Source organism: Cynocephalus volans, chromosome 2, assembly GCF_027409185.1.
Source record: "Cynocephalus volans isolate mCynVol1 chromosome 2, mCynVol1.pri, whole genome shotgun sequence".
Classification (NCBI taxonomy): Eukaryota; Metazoa; Chordata; class Mammalia; order Dermoptera; family Cynocephalidae; genus Cynocephalus; species Cynocephalus volans.
Genome location: NC_084461.1, coordinates 46,203,136 through 46,225,228, shown reverse-complemented (window position 1 = coordinate 46,225,228; position 22,093 = coordinate 46,203,136). Strand labels below are relative to the sequence as shown.

Sequence of the window (22,093 nt, the reverse complement as noted above, 5' to 3'; positions counted from 1 at the left end):
AGGTAGATTTTTAGGTTTGGAATTCCCACAATTTAGGAGGAGCTAGAAGTATGACAATAATTCTCAACCCTTGACTGCCATTGAATTCACCCAGGGAGCTATAAAATAAATGCCATATCCCCAGGTTCTATGCCACCAATTAAACCAGAAGGGTTAGCATCCATGGTGTTTTACAAGGTGATCCTAATATGCAGTCAGAACTGAGAACTCCTGGTTAGAGTTAAAGGTGCTGAGTTTTCGCTTAGTACAGGGACTGGCTATATCAATAGTAACCGGCAATCAGGCCTTTGAGGAGACGGTGAATGTGAAAATGCCAGTGCTGTGTAACTCTGCTTGTTTCAGTTATGGGATGTGGTAGCTAAAAAGCAGCTGAGAAACATGCTTGGTCATTTGTCAGTAGTTGGAGCCTTGAGCTGGAATCACTGTATCCTTAGCAGGTAAGAAGCATCTTATTGGAGCCAATTATGTTTGTATCGCCAGTTGATTGTGGGGGCTGAGTGAACAGAACTGTAGTATCGAAAACCCAAACCCAAACAAAAGTGAAATCAAAGAGGACATTAGATTTAGTATGAGTTATGATTCTCCCTCTGGAGTATTCGTATTTTCTGCTCATGGAAGTGTTCCGGTGGCCACACATACCATGTGCCTTCAGCATGGATTTGCTAAGTTGTTCAGATAAAATGTGCAACTCTCTTTGAGCAAGAGCTTTCTCTGTGCCAAGTAATACCTGGGGATATTTTGCTAAACTCATGTATTTATTGCTGTTGGTATCAATACTATGGAGTATATTAAGCTTTCTGGGGCACATTTCCAACTCACAGACCCACAGAGGTTAGAACTGGAAGGAACCTCATAGATTATCTCATTCTCAAACTTGAGTGTGCATCAGGATCACCTGGAGAGCTGCTTAAAACACAGATTGCTGGTCTCACTCTGGGAATTTCTGATTCATTAGGTCTTAGGGGGGCTGATAATTTGCCTTTCTGATTTCCTAAGTAATGATGATGATGCAGCACTTTGAGAATTTCTGATTTAGTTTAACTGCTTCTTTTTAACCAGAAAAGTTAAATGATTTGTTCTTATGATTCTGCATAATTGGTCTTAATACAGATTGCTTTTAATAATAGCCATTCCTCTTTGTACTATTTTTCTTAAGGTAGATTTAAGTTAGATAAATTCCAAAGCCTTTTACAATTTAAGTAGCTCAGATGTAAATTTGAGACTTTTTTTGGAGGCTGGCTGGTATGGGGGTAAATTTGAGATTTTAATGTCTTGTGATTACAGGCCAAAGTTAAAGCCACTTAGTTGTTACAGTCAAGTCAATTCTGTACTCAAGTTCTTTTTCCAATCTGCATATTAAAGTTTTATTATCCATGAAGAATATGAAGAGATCCTTTCTTATAATAATAGCAGCTAACATTTTTGGACTACTCTGTGCTATGCACCGTGCTATACTCTTTATGTGAATAAAATCTCATTTGAATCCCTGCAATACCACTATAAAGTTTTTTTTTCAGATGAGTAAATTGAGATGCTAGCCTGAGGTCACATGTTTAGTGAGGGACAGAGTCAAGATTTGAACCCAGGCTGTTTGGCTCCAGAGCCCATATTGTTAATCAGAATGCTATTCAGTATTGTGCCTGAATAGTTGTAGAAAGTTATTTGCTTGTTCCCTGGAGAAAATGAAATTAGTCTGGAGTTCATTATCTTTGAAAAAGTGGTATGATCTTTATCATTGTTTGGATCCAAATTACAGAGCGTGACTAGAGACATTAACCATTGATTTTGAAACATATTGCGGTTTGCTATGACAGTCAGTTGATTTTAAATTCATTTTACATATTAGTAACACTAGCAAAACTAAGAGTGGATCTATGGATTAATAGGAATCAACTTGTTAGAAAAAGGAAGTAATAAATTTCTGTGTTTAACATTTTGCTGTAAATATATACTAAAATCATTTCATTGAGATCATATGAAATACTCTGAGTTCCAGAAAAGTAATATTTCCTAGATCCAGTATACAAACTACCACCTGGTAAAATGTGGTAACCTAAATTTATCTTTTCCAAGGCTGTCTATATCATATTAAAGCCATTAGAGACATCTATGGAAAGATACTTTTTCAATTTTATATTTGAAACCTGCCAGACAAATCTATTTCACTTGTGTGAGGAATCACCCTGGGGAATACTCCATCCTCATTAACCCAAGCAATGTCCACTTGTGTTTTTAATCTTTCCTGAGCGGTCTTTCAGTAGTTTTAATTTGAGCTATGCTTTCCTCCATGTTTTCAAATGCGTATGTAGCAATAGGGCTTAATTTTTCTGTCATATAAACCTGCCTCTTTACCTCCTGTGCAGTGGGTCGAGACTGGGGCGTGTTTATCATCACGATGTCCGGGTAGCCCAGCATCAGGTGGGAACACTTCACCACAAACAAGCTGTGTGTGCTCTGAAGTGGTCACTGGATGGCAGGCTGCTTTCCAGTGGCTGTAGTGACGGATTGCTGACAATATGGCCCCACGATCCAGGTGCCAATGTGCAGAGCCAACCACTAAAAGTCATAACCCAAACTACAGCAGTCAAGGTAAGAAATCCAGCAGCTTTCTAGGTTTTCTTCTATTCAGAGACCACTGAATATTCTTCACATATAAAAAGAAAACTGTTAAGACAATATTTTGAGATTTTTCTTCCTCCAGACTTTGTTTTGGATTTTATCATCGCTTTCCTGAATGCAACCCTATTTTACTCCCCATGTGTCAGATTTTTTGGTTGTAAGTGACTGAAACTAAAGTCAAGCTTGAGCTTAAGTAAAAAACATAAATTTATTTTCTCATGTACTGTTGAGTCCTGGGCACAGAGAGCTGGTTTTAAATATTGGCTGGATCTAGGGCCTTGAATAATGTCGTCTGAGCCCCGTCTTTTAGGCTGTTGGTTCTGCTCATCTCTGTTTAGTTTCATTCTTCCTTCTGGCTCCATTCTGTGAGCAAGATGGCCCTTGGCAGCTTCAGATTCAGATTCCCCCAGATGGGTGCCGAATAAGAAGCAGTTTTTCCTTATAACTCTGGTGGAAAAGTGCCAGGGAGGACACTGGTCTGCCTTAGGTCACAGTCTCATCTCTCAGTTGATAGTTGCAGCCAGAGAAATGGGCACAGAGATGGGCCTGGGTCACAAGCTCACACCCAAGAAAGGACATCCATTGCCAGGAGAAGGAGGGAGGGTGCTTAGAGTTAAACCAATGCTCTACCATGCTGTGCACAATTATTTCTTATTTCCCTGTATTTAAAATTCTCATTCCTAGTGAAAAATTGATACTTTCCTTGTTGGAGGCCTTAGTGTCACAGATGTATGTCTTGACCTGAACATAATCCCAGAATATTTATTACTCATAGAGCAAAGGAATGGTTCTACCTCATTAACAAAGCAAATTTATTGGCAAATTAATTAGATAATTTAAAAGTTATCATAGTTAACTAATCTAGGGTAGAATACATATTGACTGCTGTTACTGCATAGTGCTGGCTCAATAGCTCTGGCTTGTGGTTTTTAATGTCTACAGGACACTGAGAATGATTTTATGTCTAATTCTCATTATTAATGACTTGGATAAAACCTAGGAAAAAAATGTACATAAAATATGGTCTGCAAACAAAGCAAAACAAAACACAGAGGAAAAACCCAAGCCAAGCAGAACAGGTTACCTTCTTAGATGCCTTGTTGTTGAAAGTACAGTGATTGAACTATTGAATGAAAATCCTCTTCACTAAGAGAGTCTCTGGAAACCAGAGCAAGCCATACCTCCTGGCTGCTAATACCTGGGTGTAGAGCTAAGGTTGGGTCTGGAGCTCACAGACCCCTCAAGCCCGTTGTCCAGACTGGGTCACAAACCCTTCACACACAGGTATTTGAGCTAGGTAACTGGAAGAAAGGTCCTTGGAATCTTGGCTGAAGAAAGAGTAGTCTTTATTTCTGCGTGCGCGCGCACACGCGCAGACACAAAGACACACACACACACACACAGACACACACACACACACACATGTCTAGGAGCTAGGCAGTCCAAAGAGAAACTCAGAGACTCAACTGCTACCGGCAAAGTCCAAAGAAAAACCGAGCAGCAGCTAGCAAAGTAAACATGCTCTCTTTTTTTAGACACGAGCTCTCTGCTGTCCAGCAGTTCAGGGCCGCTGCTCCACACACTCCAGAACACAACAGAATAGCAACAAAACTAAAAAGATACATTGGCATGCATACACACTAACTCTACCCCCCCAATTTGTTTACAAAGGATGTACTGCACCACACCCAACTGGACTTGAGGTGAGGGGGTCTTGATTAAACTATTCTATTTTCCCAACACTGGGGAATCACAAGGGCAGTCACTAGTGTATGTCTTGTCATATCCAACACCAACTAACCAACTGCTGTAGCAGGAGTGGACTTCAGAGGTTGACATCAGTGTGATTGTTCTCATGGTGTAGCTTCTAGTTTTGACAAAACAGCTTGTTTATAGTAAAAACTAATTGAAAGTAGGGTATTTAAGAAAATGGTTATTAATAAATATTAAAAAATACTGATATCCATTATATGGTAAAACTGGGGTCCAGGGCTTGGGGTAGTTTCTGAGCTTCTTGAAATTGTATGCCAAATTTTGTGTTTCATGTAATAACCCTCTTCTCTACCCCAGTCATGGATATAGGTAAATGGTTAATTGAAAAAGACAATTAAAGCAGGCAACTGTAAAGTATGATACATATGTATTGTAGTCTTTTATTTTGACTGAAAACATTACGTTCGCATATTCATTAAACTGTACATTCATTCACCATATAAGGCCTTTACTTTGAATGTAGGTTGGCTGATTAGAGTTCCTCATTGTCTTTCTTGTGTAAACTGTAACCATATTTCATTGTTCAAGGGTTCTATTTATGGTATCTGTTCTGGTTATCTATTGCTGTGTAATAAATATTTCAAAAATGTAGTGGTTTGAAACAATAATCATTTTATTGTCTTTTATGGTTTCCCTGGGTCAGGACTTTGGGAAGGCCTGTCTGAGCAGTTCTGGTTCAGGGTCTGTCATGAGGTTGCAGTCAGACAGCGATGTAGCTAAAAGTGCAGGGGCTGGACAAGCTGTTGGCTGGACAGGCATGCTTCCCTCCTCATGTAATTTCAGGGCTTTTCCATGCCATTTGGGCTAGTCTGGACTGGCTCACAGCATAGTTGCCTTAAGACAGTCAGACTTTGTACCTCAGAGCAATAGGTCCGGTGCTTCAGAGGGCAAGGCGAAAGTGGCATAACCTTTTATAACCTAATTTCAGAAGTCACACTGTCACTTTCACTGCATTCTATTGGTTGTAAGCTAGTCATAAGTCCTCCTGGATTCGAAGGGAGGGGAATTAGATTCCGTCTACTGACGGAGGGCATTGGCAAGTTTCTAGAAGGATGTGTTGGATGGGGATAATGTTGCAGCTATCTTTGGAAAATACAATCTGCTACAAAGTACAGCAAGAATCTAAAGTCATTTATGAAGGAATTGGAGTGCATAGTCCTAATTTCCATAAAAATTTCCTAGTTTTTAATAGTCAATTCAGCCACATCTAAAATTCAACAACATTTTCTTTTCAGGGACTAGCCTTTATGAATATCTTCCAAAATATTCAGCTTAGTTTTCATAGAAATAACAGTCATTTTTAACCCCCAATAAAATAGGTAATTTAATTAAATATTAACCTACAGTTGTAAGTTTATAGAGCTTATTGTGTTTTACTGACCCTGTGTATGGCAGGTGGGCAATTTTTCGACTTTACAATGGGTTTTTTATTAGGATATCAAATGCAATCAGATGCATTTTTGACTTATGATTATTATTATTATTTTGACTGGTAAGGGGATTGTAACCCTTGGCTTGGTGCTGCCTACACCACACTCAGCCAGTGAGCGCACTGGCCATCCCTATATAGGAATCCGAACCCATGGCCTCGGCGCTATCAGCTCTGCACTCACCGGAGTGAGCCAGGGGGCCAGCCCACATTTTTGACTTATGATATTTTCAGCTTATGATGAATTTATCAGGATGTAGCCCTGTTGAACTTTGAGAAGCATCTGTATTATAATTTACTAGATATAAAATAACATTATTAACTCCAAGTAAACTTTAACTAGAATAAAATAACTATGCTACTCATTTGATGTTGTTGTAGAAAGTTATAACTGTTTGGAAAACTTTATGTCAACACTTTTGAACCTTGGCATTTACCTAAAAAAATTTGTCAAAAACAAATGATACGTAGAGTATATTCATTACAGTGTTCTTTATGACAGTAAACAACAAATAAAACACACAAAAACAAACAAACAAAAAATCCATTCTTCTCCAAAAAAAAAAAAAAAGAAAAAATCAAACCAACCCAACACAAATCAAACCAAAATAAAATTAAAAACCAGCCTGAGTTTTCCATTAGGAAAGCAAAAATTAATCAGCATACAACATGATGAAATATTATGAGATTGTTAAATGATAATTGTAAAAAGTATGTTGAAACATGGAAAACTGTTTATATAATAGGAGAAAACAACAGAAAAATAAAATAGTATGAACAGTATATTTGTTCCTTTTAAAAATATTTTTATGTTTAGAAGATAATATACAAAAATGAGAGTAGTTACCAGGATGATTGATGAGGATATACAGATAAATATAACTGAAATATTTGTCAACATGTTTTTTAAAGTATTGTTAGTAGTCATTTCAATAATCAGTATAAATGTGTGATACCAAATCCTATTTTTCAGAGTTAAACCATAATAACTTATGAATAAATAAATAAATAAATAAAAGGCAATTTTCTTTTCTGAAATGTATTAGGATTTGAAATTCATGAGATTTTTGAATTGTGAGCAATCGTGTATAGCTCTCTTTTCTTTTATCTGACTGCTATCTGGAACCTAAGGACACAGGTATACAAACTAGACAAAAGCTACATTTCAGAACCAGATTCTAGGGGCACATGTGAGCCATTCCAGCGGCAGATTTTTGCCCCATAGGATGTGTTGCAGGTAGTTTTTCAGCCATATCATTGTGTGACCTTTCAATGTTAAAAATATCTGTAAAACTGTTATCACAATTTGAAGAGTCCTATTAGGTGCCTTCTCCTTTGGAAGTGACTTCTAGTCTCTGAGAAGTAAGAGGGTGCAGTTGGCCCTGCCTTTGGATAAGAAGCCTGGGAGAGCTGTGGCGGGTGCAGACCTCAGGGACTTGTGCTTACCTGAGTGCATCATATTCACAAGTTCATCTGCTCTAAGGCTGACCTGCTTGTGCTATTATTCGGAACTTTAAAGGCCATGGAGTGGTGTCCCTGGCAGTCTGAGGTCCTTGCTGTTGGAGGAGGAATGAAGGATGGATGCTTACACATCTTTGACATAAATAGTGGGAAAAGCATCCAGACCCCAAGCACAAACTCCCAGGTAATCATCTCCTCCAGAACTCATCTTCATTCTGATCTTCTAGAATCTTCTGAAAATAATTTATGATAGAGCACAGAACTCAGACACACTTCTCCTTACTTATTGAGTCTATAAGGAATTTCAGTTCTCAAGAGTTTCTTTTTTGTGTGAAAACTTTTCATCTGTCAGTCCAAAGTTAATTTAATTTGTGGTTTTTTGTTTGTTTGTTTGTTTGCATTTCTCTTCTTTCTCGTCGCTGTGTTGACTACGAAACTTGAGAGTAGTCTGGCTATTCCTGGCCAGTGATCATATTTCACTTTAATTCATCGGTTCATTACATGTAAGCCTATTTGTATAGTTGGTTCCATGTTGTCTTAGGTTAAACCATTCTAGAACTAATAGAACTCCTATAACAGCCTAACCCTAGTTGTGTCTGTGACGGGTGGTGGACAGAGCATATCGCCTATAATCAGTTTAAGTACATTCATAATGAATCAGAAATTGCCACAATTCTGTATTTTTGGGTCATTATTACAGATTTGTTCCCTAATCTGGCTACCTAAGACAAAGGAGATTGCAACTGGCCAAGGTACTCCTAAGAATGATGTGATCGTGTGGACCTGTCCCACTCTGTCCAGGTCAGGAGGGTTTTTTGGTAAGTAAATGGGTGAGTAACATGTCATGCACCTGCAGCAAAGTGAGCTGCCGTTGGCAGGAAAAACTTTGAATGAAAGACTTGTTTCCTTCTTCTTCTATATCTCTTGTCAGAGGAAAAAGTCCTGCAACCACCCCACCTCAGAGAGTGAAAAGATGAGTGTTTCTGATTTGACTAAGATTGTTTATCACTTAAAATTGTCAAATCTTCTCCTTGCATATATGTATAGATGTTGCAGTGGTGATCTTGGGCAGTTTTTGCACTGTTTTTGAACTCTGGAGTTAACATAAGTCATTTTATCTTATTTTGAAGAAAAACCAGCAGTGCTGAAATGTGTGGAAGAGAGGAAACCTGAAAGGGTGAGATATTGTTACACGTGGGGAGGCCACTGATGATTATGAGGCTTCCTCTGTGAGCATCTGCCCTTTCAAGGCAGTGGATTCTTTCATATGCAATATTTCCCCAAAGCATTTACCATGATGGTTGTTATACAAAAACATGTGACGTGGTCAGATAATTTTAGAAAACCTGGGTTAGACAAGAACAGTTTTTCTTTTTGAAGGACCTTTCAAAGGCTGGGATACATTATGTGTATAGTGAAATTCTAAGAGGAGGTTATAGCATTCAGTGTTTCCCAAACACATCTGGGAAATGTTTTGTAGAGAGCATCTTGAGGTACTTGTTTCGTGAACACACTTCAGGTAGCACAGCTATGTGGCATTGGACTGCTTAGGTATTTAATTTCTGTTGTGGGTCAAGGACAGTGCTCTTGATATACACCCTGGTGATTGAGATCTGGATCAGGTCTTCTAAACTGGTGGTTGTGACCTTAGATTTTGAATGTAATGAGTCAAGATGAGCAATAAAAAATGAGATAGAATGGAAAAATGAAAAAGTGGGTATTATTTTGTGAAACTTTTGTTAGGGTTATATGAGTATATGTGCCTACCTGGGCGGTCTCTACATAAAATGTAGTTTTGACTGTGGGTTGTGGTCAAAAAGTGTGGGAAAAGCTATTCTAGATTCTGGTCACACCCTTATGAAGCCTAACCTTGTTAGCTATGGTCATAATTCTCGGGGGGAAAATTGCAGTCAAAATGGCCCCACCCACCCTGCTTATAGAAGAAAGATAATTTACAGTCGTTCCCACCTACCAAAGACTTGTAATTTCTAGGCATTGAAAAAGGAGTAGCTAACTTTCTAGCTTTTAGGTGAGATCTGGCTTTTGACTTGGTTTCATCAGTCCCTAGCACATGTGTCAATATATGACCTCATTTGTGACAATAGCTGCATTAAGAAACCAAACCTTCATTGCTTCCAGTGACAATATACTCGGAACTTGGGGATGTAAACTCTAAAAGAGGACCTTTTTCTGAGATAAAGATGGCATTTCCTACTAAGTATCTAGTAAATTAAGATTGTCACTGATGTGAGAGAAGAACTTCAAGAATGCCTTTGCTTCCAATCTAAATTTCATTTTCCCAACAAGTTCTAGAAGTAGCTATTCAATTTTTAAATCAAGATAGTTTTCAAAGCCAGCTTTGAAAAAGCTTTGGGATCTTCTTTTTCTGTGCTACTCCTTTTCTGTCTTTTTCTTCATCTTAACACAAAGGAATAAAAGGCATATTTATTGCCTGTTATATTTATTGAATTTTCTGTTATATTTATTGACTTTTCTTTCTTAGGTTTATTTTAAAAGTGTTAGTATAATAATATTATATATTTATCCTTTTAAAACAACTGACTCAAGTTGCTTTTCATTTTTATGGCTTTAATTTTTTTTTTTTTTTAAATAATGAACAGTGGTCTTCAATAGAAAAAAAGATCTTTGCTCTGGGTTTGAAGTGTGGTCTAATGGTTAGAGCACTGAATTAAATCATAGTTCTGGCTCTGCCATTAATTAGCTCTGTGACCTTGGCCAGACATTTGATTCCCTAAATCTTTTTCTCTACCTGTAAAATAAGGGGGCTGCGTTGTATCCGTGAATCTAAACTTCATGTACCAACACACCCAGGGCCAATCCCATGTCCCCTTGGCATCTCCTCTTGCTGGCGTGTGTGTGTGTGTGTGTGTGCGCGTGCACACACATAGGCACAAAGGAGAGCATTGGGAATGTTGTGTGTAGATGGAAAAGCACCTAAGTGCCTAAGATACGTCTCCTTCAGGGGTAGAATAGTGTTTTCACACTCCTGGAATAGGGTTATCACAAGCTTTTCTGCTGAGAACCTTGTATCAGGGTATGAGATTATTCCTAAAATTGCAGCTCTCAATTAAATTGTTAAGCAGTACTTGTCCTTTGAGAGGTGAGCACACATCTAGTTTGATTTTAATTGTGCCCCAAATACCTATCTACTCAAACACTTAGCTGACTTCCTCCCCTCCCCCATCCCCCCAGCAGCCTCCTTTCATGGAGTCAGCTTTGTCTATTTCGGCCTACGGTTCTGATCATTAGAGTCACAGTTGGATTAGGCCAAGCTTTGCAAAGCATTTTTCAAGGAACAGTATTCCATTGAGATGCTCAAGTTAAAAGGACTCTGTGGTCAAATTAGTTAGAGAAATGCTGCTTATCATAGCCTCATCTCTGAAACATTTATAATGTATATAGCAGTCCTAAAGTAAAGAAGTCCTAGGGAAACATGTTTAATTTTCTTAATCCAGGGCTCCTAAATTAATGTGAATGTTAAAGACTCTTTTCATTTTTAATACTTATTAACCTTGTGTAGAACTATTGTACCACAGAATGTTCTTTAGGAATAATCAGTTAGATAACAGAAGGAGGGGTATTGTCTCCAGAATTCCATAAGTGAGACTCATACATGCTTTGTGGGAGAGCTTTTTTCGGTCCTTTTAAATTATGCTGCATCAATTTATTTGATTAGTTTCTTGAAGCCTGGGTCCCAAGGGGATGACTTTTGGGAGAAGGATGGTTCGGTGGCAGGAGTGCAGCAATAGCATTTCCTGGGTGTTGGTGGATTAGAGAAGATAGAACTAATGACAGTATGGGGCATGAGTGGTATGGTAGGCTAAAATATGGTCTCCCCCAAAATATCCACATCCAAATCCCTGGAACCTATGAATGTGACCTTATTTGAAAAAAGGGTCTTTGTAGATGTAATTACGTTAATCTTGAGATGAGATCATCCTGGTTTATCCAGGTGGGCCCTAAATCCACTGACAAGTGTCCTCATAAGAGGCACTCAGAGAAGAAGAGACACACAGAAGAGGAGGTGATGTGAGCACACAGGCAGAGGCTGGAGTGATGCAGCCACAAAGCAAGGGTTGCCACCAGCTGCCAGGAACTAGAAGAGGCAAGGCACAATGTCCCCTACGGCCTCCCAAGTGAGTGTGGTCTTGCTGACCCCTCAATTTCAGACTTCCCACCCCAGAACTCAGAGAGAATCAATTTCTGTTGTTTGAAGCCACCCAGTTTGTGGTAATTTGTTATGGCAGGCACAGGACACTAACACGGGGGAAGAGCACAGAAGGGGAAACAGTGAAGCAAAACCTCAGTCACTGGAGAGGTGCCCGAGTCAGCCCCTACTGGTGCTCTCCCAGCCTGGCTCAGTGGAAGCCCGCTCCGAACCTGGAGGGTGTGGGAAGCCCTTTAGCCTGGCATGGGGTGTGCAGACCCTCCTTAGGTTGCCTACAGTCCTTAGTTCTTGTCACCTGAACTATTAACTGTCTTTCCTCCTTTCCCCAGGCCACAGAGGCAGAGTGCTGCACCTGGCTTTGAGTCCAGACCAGACCCGGGTGTTTTCTGCTGCAGCTGATGGGACAGCCTCTGTATGGAATTGCTACCAGTCCCCCAGCCCCTCTAAGCCTCAGCATGCTCATTTCTAAGTGAGGACAATGACACTGCCTTGTCTTCTCCATGGGGTGGTTGAGTGTCAAGCAAGATGAAGAGCTCTTCCTGCTGCCGGTGCCTGTCCTCCTGACCTTCCTTCTCAGTTGCTTTACGTGCTCTGCTTCCTCCCATTGCATTTCCCAGGGACTGTCTGTGACCTCTTGTCTTCTCTCTGCTTTCTTGCCCTCCCCCTTCCTCCCACCTCCTCTTTCTTCTTCTCTTTTCCTTTTCAGAGATTCATGTTCACTGTTTTAGCCAGAATAATATCATAGCAAAGATTTCTAAACACTTCTTTCCCACCTGACTTTTCTCCCAAGCTCCAATCTCATACTTCTGATGGCCTATGGGTATTTCCTTTTTGAGATCCTTTCCTGTCTTTAGCTCTATCTCAATACATTGAAAACACAACTCATTCACTTGAAAAACATTATTAAAATCCTACTATATGCTAGGCAGTATGTTAAGCATGCATATTAATTCCTCTTAAAATTAGCTCTTCTGTAGGAATCCCTTTTCCCTCCTAGTGGTCTCATCCTTATTCTAGTCACCAAGTCACTAGGGAGCCTACGGATTATTGTGCTCTGTGCATCCTTGGTTCAACCTTTGTTCTTTTCTCTTTTGTTTCACTAGTAATGTCCTGAATACCTGATGGGCCAGTCCATTGTAATTGCCTTCTAACTGGTTCTCCTGTTTTTAGTCTTCTTGAGTCTCCACCCCACTGCTGGGTTAAACTTCTGAAAGCACTGTGCTGATCCTGTTTGTCCCCTGCTCATAAACTCTCCATGACTCTCTGTTACCTAACCCCCTGCGTCTCAACCTCTCTAGCCCTGAGCCCAGGACCTGAAATTAGGGAACCTATTCTTGCCGTGGCTCTGCTATAAACACAGTGTGTAACCTCAGTGTGTAGCAGTGTTTGCAAGAATAGGAATTTGGATTTGATCACTGCTAAGTTTCCTTCAAGCTTGATAAGTCCACAGTTTTGTGTTTTTAATGTTAATTCCCATTCATCTGCTACCTAAGTCTTTCAATTTCTTGCCTTGGTACCTTCGTTGGAGCTTTTCTTCTAATCAGGAATTCCTGCTTCTCTCTCCCTTTTCTTTACACCCTGGCACAGGTCCTAACCTCTCCAGGAAGTGTTTTGAAATGATGTTATTGGGTTTGAATTCTTGACATTAGTTTGAATCGCCTATTCGTTATGAACATACTATTGTAGTTGTTTTTAAAATCTTTTACTACTATGAGGATCTTTGGTTATTTTAGTTTTAATGTGCTTATTTGTGCTGTGGACAATTAAGTTGAGGGGTTGAGGGAGGATACATTATCCTTTTTGGTGCGACTTAGAATGTTATGCACATGCCATGTGACTCTAGTTCACTCTGCCGGTGCAGATCCATCCACTAACTTTATAGAAAAGAAATGGGTATAGTCATACTGATTGACTTTATTTATGATAAGATTAAGAAGTGACAGCAAGTAAAATGAAATACAGCTCTCTAAACTGCCCTCTTCATAGTCTCAATGATCCAGTTGAGGTGTTTCTTTGAGAGAAGAGTGTAGACACCGGGCCCTCGAGGGTCTCCGCATTTCTTGGGAAGACCAAAGGCAGTGATACCTCGGAAGGTTCCCTCACACAGCAGTGGGCTTCCAGAGTCTCCCTGCAGGAAGGCAAGAGGGGTGGGGTGGGGCCGGTGTCGAACACGGCCACTAGTGAAATGGAAGACATTCTACGGCATTTAATATGGAGTTAAGACCAACTTAGTTGAAAATTAGTGCTTAAAAACCAAAATGTTTGGAAATATTTTAATATTTTTAAATTGGCTCACTTGGCTTATTTATAAACGAGTGAAAATGGAAACAAAACTTGTATCATTTGTTATCCACTAATTTTGAGACCGGTTCTCTGCTTTCAGAAAGCAAATCTTCCTGGTTATTTGTCATTTTCTCAAAATGCTTAATAACTCCAAGCGTAAAACAGTCAAGTGCAGATGGTACATTGAGGCAAAGAATAAAAACCATGTTTTCTGGTTCCTCTAGCAGATAATTGTCTTCCCAAAGAAACAAAACCAAAGCAACCCCTTTCAGGCAAAAGTTGGCCTTATGAGTATATGAAATAAGGAGCCATATGAGAACCTAGGGTTCTTCCTGGCCAGGTATATTTCCCCTGCCCATGACTGTGCAGAATTAGTCCTTTAGGTTTAATTCATCAACCATCAATGCCAGGGCATTGAGAGAACAGAAAGGATTGCTAGACTTTGATAGTAGATGGTGGTTAATGGGAGGGGGACTAGCATCTTGGCCTCACGATGTTGCATGTGGGTTCTGAAAGCATGAAAGTTCTGGGTTCCTGGGTACCCAGAGTGGGGGACAAGGGAGGGAATGGTGAGGAAGGGCAAAGAAGAGGAAGTGGAAGGGTGCTAAAGACAAATGCCATCTTTTCTCAGATTCTGGTTAGCCTTGGTCCTGAAAGCAAGACATAGCTCCTAGGAAGGACAGATACTGGATCTCTCATTCCCTGATAACTCTCAAACCATGCACACTGCACACTCTTGCTCTTCGGGTTAGACTCTATAGGGTCTTTGGGAAAGGTGAGAAATGACAAGAGCTTAAAAATCTAAGTGTTTTTTCTACTTCTGTCTTTAAGCAGAGCCCTGTCCTGCCCCTTCTCAGGGGGACTCTGGGCTGGAGGCTTACACATTCTTTGATGTGGGTCATGCTTGGAAATTGTTTACTGGGGAATGAGCTCAGATCTAGGAAGCTGTGGGTTCTAGCCTGTGGTCCTCAGCCAGGCTTGGGAATGACAGGCATTTCAGACAGGACCAGGTATATGGCAGAGGAATGTTTGGGGGATTGCAGAGATGGGGAAAGGGTACTGAAGGCCCTTGAGGAACCCTGACTTCCATTCTCCTAAGTGTTGAATATCTTCAAGTTTAGATCTATATATGTTAATATGAAAAATGAGAAAAAACATTGCTTTTCTGGTTTATGATATAAAATCAAGAATACATAGTTGGTCAACCCATGTACTAGCAGTGATCTTATTTTTAACAACTTACTTCAGCTGAGCATATTAGTTTATTTGATGGGGGTTTCATCAAATTTCTTTCAGAAAGCACTAGGACCCTGTAGAAGCCAATGCCATGAGAAAATAAAGCATGACATTCTATTTTCTTTATCTGAATGACTTATTCCAACCGCTTAAATGTGGAATCTTATTTTACTTACATTGCAGGTGTCTTTTCCACCTTGGAGGCTTCCAGCACAAATCATGTTCAGTCCAATCACAGGATTAAAATTATAGTGCTTTTGATCATTGCAGATTTTTCTGTCTATGATGGTGACATTGACTTCCCTCAGAGTATCGGACTGAGGTGACTTATTGTGAAACTTCCCCCACCCTGCAACTTGACACTTGGTTCCTGGCTTCACATCCTCCCCCTTTTTAGGTAGATGAAGGATAGTCACGTTTTTGTTAATTATTGCTTTTTTGTTCAGCTGTTGGGAGAAAAGCAAAAGGATCAATAGAATGAGATAAGTATTAACATTTTTAGTTAAATTCTAGCCCAACCCTGAAGGACCTCCTTATGTGAATTTGTAACAATAGGGGCCCTGAGGAAAGGTTTCCATGCAGGTGGCCAGATTGTAGGAGGTTCTATGATTGTTAAGACAATCAAAGGTACGTACCCGCAGAAGTTTAAGATCACCCTCATGTGTGTCCTCGTCATAGCACGGATATGGAAACTCTTCCTTAACGAACATTATCTGTTTTTCTGGCTCATTCTTGGTTATTGAGTGAGCCCCAAGAACAACTTTGGACTTTTTGTTCCTGAGAATAGACACAACACTCTTTACTGGGTTTATTCTTTTAATCAGGAGCTGAGCATATTATGTATTGATCAGCTTCATTGTCCCATGTGTAAATACACGTGTTGTGGAGATATTTCTTTGTGACTCAGAAAGAAAACACGTGCTTTAAAGAATAAAAAGTAAGATGTATATGAATCCATCATCATTATCATCACCACCACCACCAGCTTATTTATAAAATGCTTAAACAGGTTCATTGAAAAACAAATAAGAGAATTCCATGGCAGCAAAGCCAAGTCTTGGGCTTGCCAGCCCCACCCTCCCACCCCCAGCTTGGCTGTGACAGAGAATCAGGTTGCAGATACTAGAAAACAAAGATCTCAGTAGTCCAGGGACAGAAGCAAAAGGCACCTGATAGTTGTAGGGTAATGCATTGAAGGGATCTTTGTAAGAGAACAACTAAGTCACCTTGAGTGGGAAAACTTTCCCAAACAGATTGCCCAGCAGAGGAGGGCCCTACTTGCATGGTGTTGAGTGTGTGTATGTTGGGGGGATGGTGGTCTGAAGGAGGGGCCCAGGAGTCTTTTCTTCTTTTACTCCATGCTAAAGTTTCATTTTGATTAACAAAATCAATATACTCTCTGATGTATTGATGATTAAGGCTATCATCATCCATAACCTAGTAGTATAAACTATACCAGCCCGATATTCACACTGCCTTTTTCCCACTACACTGGCTGAGATTGGTCTCACTTAAGACATTAGAACAGTGCTTTCCTGTAGAGCATACTTTGCTGATGAAATGTTCTATAAATCTGCACTGTCCAGTATGATAGACACTAGCCACACATGGCTACTGAGGACTTGAAGTATGGCTAGTGCAAACAAGGAGCTAAATTTGGAATTTTATTTAACTTTAATTAACTTAAATTTACATAGCCACATGTGGCTAGTGGCTATCATATTGCACAGCCCAGGTTTAGAGGCTTGATTTAGGGAGTGGAGAAAAGATCATACCCAAGAAGAAGTTTGAAGGTAGTGGTCAATAGGAGTTAAGAGACAGCCGAAGATGTGAGAAGAATTCACTAGGGATACAGGAAGGCACTGGAAACAAGCTTTTTCTACCTGGCAGTTGTGCCTGGGCACTGAGGAGGCACTGGAAGTTTTCCCCTTCCAGGCTGTGGCTAATTCTATCCAGTCAAGCTGTCATGACCAGAAGCAAAGCTTTGCAGACCTATACCTGGTGATTGTATGGAGACCTGCAGGGAGAGCGGTGGGTGCTGCTTCCTCATTGGCCTGATTCTTTTTGGCAAGTCTGGGCTTCACTTCCTTTTGGGCTAAAGGAAGTCTCCAAAGATTTAAGTGATGTGAAAATACACATGAGCCTACTGTGGATTAGTGGAATTTACTCTTTTTATTAGTCTTTCCCCAAAGTAGAATATCTCCACAAACATTTTTTTAAAACCCAAGCACTTACAGGACACAGTGAGCTGCAGTCAGCACCCAGTCTTTTGCAATCAAAGCACCAGCACAGATGTGTTCTCCGTTAAGTAGGACCATGTAGGGTCTTGAATGAGGAGTTACTTGATTTCCTCCGATAATTTTTACACAGACATCTGTTCAATAGAAAAAGGCAAATCAGATTGGTGCCACCCCAAAGAACGCCATATAAAGCCATGGTTCTAAGACCAGTGATGCTCTTCGTGCTTGGAGAAGAAGTGTGGATGAGAGCATTTCTCGCCCTGCTACTTTTATCCCATGTAGACCTTCAAACATCTGAATGTTAATCCCATTCCTGTTGGACTCAGAGAGGGTCCTGCTCTTTTGCCCACAGAGCCATGCCATTGGCTGTTCCAGGGATCATTAGGCTGGAAATGTGTCACAAACCACCAGCCTCAGCGATTGTAAGGGATAGAGAGCTGTGTGTTGGTCTATACCAGCAACAGTCGGTGAAGGAGATGCTGGTGGCCATGACAACCGTGAGTTCCCCCACTCTATTCTGGCAGACTGTTAATTTGGGGGGAAGCAGAGAGGACTTTAGAAGCCTGACAACTTCCCTTTCCACTCCAAGCCCTAGCGAGACCACATGTTGCAAACTGACATTAGCACCTCTAGCTGTGACCCTGGCCATGAGATCATTGTGAGACTCTTGGTTATTCAACTACTCTGTCCTCACTGTCCTCCACCATTCTTGTAAGTTGACAATAACTTTTATTGCACCCAGAGCTTCCCTTCAGTCTCCAGACTACACCACATGGTTTGATCGAAGGCCTTTTCCAATGACGGAGGGGAAGGAAGGAGGGAATTTTCTATAAGTAGAGAGTTCTGCCTTCGTAAAATTTCCCTGGTGATAGACTAGGAGTATAGACCCATTGTTAGGGAGCAAGGGGACCTAAACACAAGGGAACCATACATGCTGGTTGAGAGGACCTTATGTCTTTGTGATGTACTCTCAGCTCTCCACCTTCTACACCAGATGTTCTTGGATTCTCCTAAAATATTTCTCCTGACTGTGGGCTGAGACCCATTTTTTTTTTTAAATAGGGAACAGTGCCTTTTATTCCATAGTTAAAACTAACTCATTGCCGAATTCACAGATGTAGAAGCCTTTCATAAGGTCTGCTGAGGGTGTGGGTAAGGGATCTGTGCTTTCCAGAAAGGAGTTGGGAAGGGAAAATTCTAGGCTCTGGAAATAAAAGGTAAGGAACTTATAAAAACCAAGAGGACTTCACCCACATCCCAATTTTTCCTAGAGCGAGTCAAGTATAGATAGACTCCAAAGGTGAATTTTGGGACTTTCCAGACTGCAGAAATGATAAATTCAATAAAACATCCCTTTTTGCAGAGTTCTGTGTTTGTTTAGTGAGCAAATATGTCAGCCTCAGAAATAAGTCCACATCTCTTGCCACCAACCACTCGCTTTTAAAAACTAGAAATTCCTGGTCCCCACCTAGAGTTAAATTAAGTCAGAACTTCTGAGGCTGAAGCTGCAACATCAGTATTTTTTAAGAGCCCTCCAGATTATCCTAATGTGTGTGAGGTGGAGACCCCTCGTCCCAAGCAGTGAGCCTTGCTTTGCTGTGTTGTTCACTTTTTGGGTCTGCCTTGCTCTCTCTGAACACAGGAACCAAAGTGGAGCAGAGCAAGTTGCTTTTGTTGTTGCCTTTGAAGAAAAGATATGGTTGGATTTTTTTTTTAATCTGCCTGTTGTCACCGTTATGGAGGATTTAACATGCGTGAATATAGTCATATATGCCATGTTTATAATATGCCCACCCTTTTGGCTCAAATATCCTGCAACCTTGTTATTTTAAAATTTCTTCTTCTCATTTTTAGGTGTAAGATAAACCTGAAAACTTCTTTGGGAATTCCTGGCAAGACATGTTATTACATCAGCCCCTGCCCACTCCTCCTACCTCCAAAAGCCTATGGGCCCTGGGGAAAAACCATGGCTGGCTCTATGTTTGTCAGACCATTTTACCCCAGCCCAGAGTAGTTCTTACTTCTTAGTGGGTTCTTCAAGGAAAATCTAGAGCTACCCAGGAGCACTTACCCTTCCAGTGATTATGCCATGAATTTTACAGCATTTCAACCCATGCTTTGGAACTCACACCAAAGCCTGAATATTGGTTACCATCGGTACACCAAAGAAGTAGATTAATAAAAAATACCATAGCACTTCCAAAGAGTAGATGTGGGAACTTTTCTAATGTCCTAATGTATTCCCAAGGAGACTCTAGATGAGAGAAATAATTATAAAAATTCAAATAATTCCTGATTCACTTTTGGTGTACAGGTTAGATTTGTCTTGCCTTTAAAACTATCTATGCATTTTCAGCTGCAAGAAAGGCTGAACTGACTAAGGCACTACTATGCCTTTCCTGAAAGGTTCTGTTTGTTTCCTTAACTCAAGAGTGTTTTGTTTGTTTGTTCATTTTTACATAAACCTTTCTGGCAATTTTCAAGCTACAAGTTGGCAGCAATAAACATTGGTGGTTCTGTTATCTCTTATAAAGAAATTACAAAAGAGAAAGAAAGATTTTTTTTTTTCCACTCTAAAATAAAGATGTATTTAGAATCCTAGAAAGAATGCTAAACATTTTAAGCTATGAAGAGTAGGGGGGAATCTTAGTTTAGTAAGATAACATTACCAAAGGTTCACTGAAAGTTTGCTCCATTTTGCTTAATGCTTATTATGAAAATGACAAGAATCACTTACCTTCAGGAATTAGCAGGAGAAAAATGACAATTGAGAGAGAATATGCCAGAAATTTGTAGGAGTTCCTCATTGTGGCTTGTGTCCCCACATCAATCAACATGAAAATCTGTTTTCAGTTCTTGATCGCCTCTATTTATAAACTGAGAGTACAAAGGATGTGGTTTCCTTTCTTTCTTTCAAATTTCAGACTTCAGCATTAGGAAACTAAATGCAAGTGAGAACAGTGAATACTTGCTCTTTGCCAAGGTAATGCTTTCCTCTGTGAGGGCTGCTGAGGGGGAGCATAGTCATTCTACAGGGTGGGAGGGGGCAAGGGGACCTTGCTGCCATCAGATCATAGTGCACAGTAACTGGTTGTAAATGTCTCAGCTAAGATTTCGAAGACTGTCATCATCAGCAATATCCATGAATGGAAGAAACTCCTCTACGACTTAAGTTAGAGCTTCAAAAACACGTCCTAAAACTTGGTCACCAAGCAAATTTATTTCTAGCTATTTCTTTGGGTTATATAGCATGAATAGGCCAAGTGCGAGTGGAGGGTAGGACACAGATTATTTACATGTAAGCTCCTGCCTCAATTTTCCTTCCCCACTTTGTGGAGAATGGTTTATGTGCCCCTGCCTGGAGTCTGCAGCAGGTGTAGGGACATGGGCTGCTGGGGGTAGGGCCTGATGGTCCTTTCCAGCCCTCTGACTGTTTAATTTTCCAACTTTAGATACTGAAAGTATCTCTGATTTTCCCCTCCCTCCCTCCCTCCCTCCCTCCTTTCCTTCCTTCCTTCCTTCCTTCCTTCCTTCCTTCCTTCCTTCCTTCCTTCCTTCCTTCCTTCCTTCCTTCCTTCCTTCCTTCCTTCCTTATTTAGCTGAGAAGGAAAATGGGAGTCAGACATGGCTATTTTGTTCCAATATTGGGGAATGTCTCACTCTTAGAAGATTCAACCTCAGTCCCTGGAGGAGCAGTATGCAGTATGTTTTCTATTAGAAATGTTTTTAGCTCTTTTTTCTGAGCTGAGGATGTGGTTTCTATTATACTTATGGTCATATGTTCTATTAGGATGTTGGTGTTGAATCAACCATCCCCATAGTTAACACCCAGATGACTTCAGACCGAATGGTTCCTTTCTTAGAAATCATATGACCTTAGAAGGGAGCCTAACTGAGACCCCTGAGTGTTTTTTTCCCAGATATTGCTAGTGTGTCAAAGGTTCACATTTTCAGTAACAGCAGTGGGATACCCTGCCTCTGGTTTTGGTGGGTAATTTTAGTACAATCTTTAAAAAATAAAATTTTAATTGACTACACCTACTGAAAATTTCTTAAAAAAAACACCAACAATTTTATTTCTTTTTATGTGAATGTCATTGCTATGCTTCAATTTATGTTGACTTTTCACAGCTTTATGAGATATAACTTATACACCATAAAGTTCACCCATTTAAAGTGTACAATTCAATGAGTTTTAGTATATTTACAGAGTTGTGCAGCCATCTCCATAATCTAATTCTTGAACGTTTTCACCATCCCCAAAGAAACCTTGTACCCACTAGCAGTCACCCCCATTAGGCAACCTCTGATCTACTTTCTGTCTCCAAAGATTTGCCTGTTCTGAACACTTCATATAAATGGAATTATAAATATATGGTATTTTGTGACTGACTTCTTTCACTCAGCATAACGCTTTTGAGGTTCATTCACAGTGTAACATATACTTTATTCCTTTTTATTGTCAAATAATATTCCATTGTATACATATAGCATATTTTATTTATTCGTTCATGAGTTGATGGACCTTTGGGTTGTTTCTACTTTTTAACTATTACAAATAATGCCCCTGTGAACATTCATGTACAAATTTTTGTGTGGATACGTGTTTTCATTTTTCTTAGGTCTATACCTAAGAATGAAATTAATGAAATTACTGGTTCATATGGTAACTCTATGCTTAACATTTTGAGAAACTTCTAAACTGTTTTCCAAAGTAGCTGCACCATTTTACATTCCCACCAATAATTAGCTAAGTTCTAATTTCTCTACATCATTGCCAATATTGTTATTGTTTGTTTTTTGGACAATTGCAATTCTAGTGGGTGTGAAGTAATATCTCATTGTGGTTTTGATTTGCATTTT

The 22,093-nt window shown here is 40.0% G+C and overlaps 2 protein-coding genes across 2 annotated transcripts in view; one reads left to right on the top strand and one right to left on the bottom strand.

Moving 5' to 3' along the window:
• Positions 1-11,940, top strand: part of CDC20B (cell division cycle 20B) — a 48,476-nt gene extending 36,536 nt beyond the window's left edge. The window contains exons 8-12 of the mRNA XM_063087594.1: positions 343-437; positions 2,364-2,589; positions 7,341-7,466; positions 7,983-8,100; positions 11,801-11,940. Coding sequence (XP_062943664.1) covers positions 343-437; positions 2,364-2,589; positions 7,341-7,466; positions 7,983-8,100; positions 11,801-11,940 — 705 coding nt within the window. The remainder of the gene's footprint in view (positions 1-342; positions 438-2,363; positions 2,590-7,340; positions 7,467-7,982; positions 8,101-11,800) is intronic.
• A 1,497-nt stretch (positions 11,941-13,437) lies between these two features.
• GZMA (granzyme A) lies at positions 13,438-20,037 on the bottom strand. Its single transcript, XM_063088254.1, has 5 exons — positions 19,968-20,037; positions 17,226-17,364; positions 15,626-15,767; positions 15,167-15,436; positions 13,438-13,599 (listed from the first exon to the last, which is right to left on the bottom strand). The coding sequence occupies exons 1-5, from the start codon at positions 20,035-20,037 to the stop codon at positions 13,438-13,440; spliced, it is 783 nt and encodes a 260-aa protein (XP_062944324.1).
• Between the last annotated feature and the right edge of the window lie 2,056 nt (positions 20,038-22,093).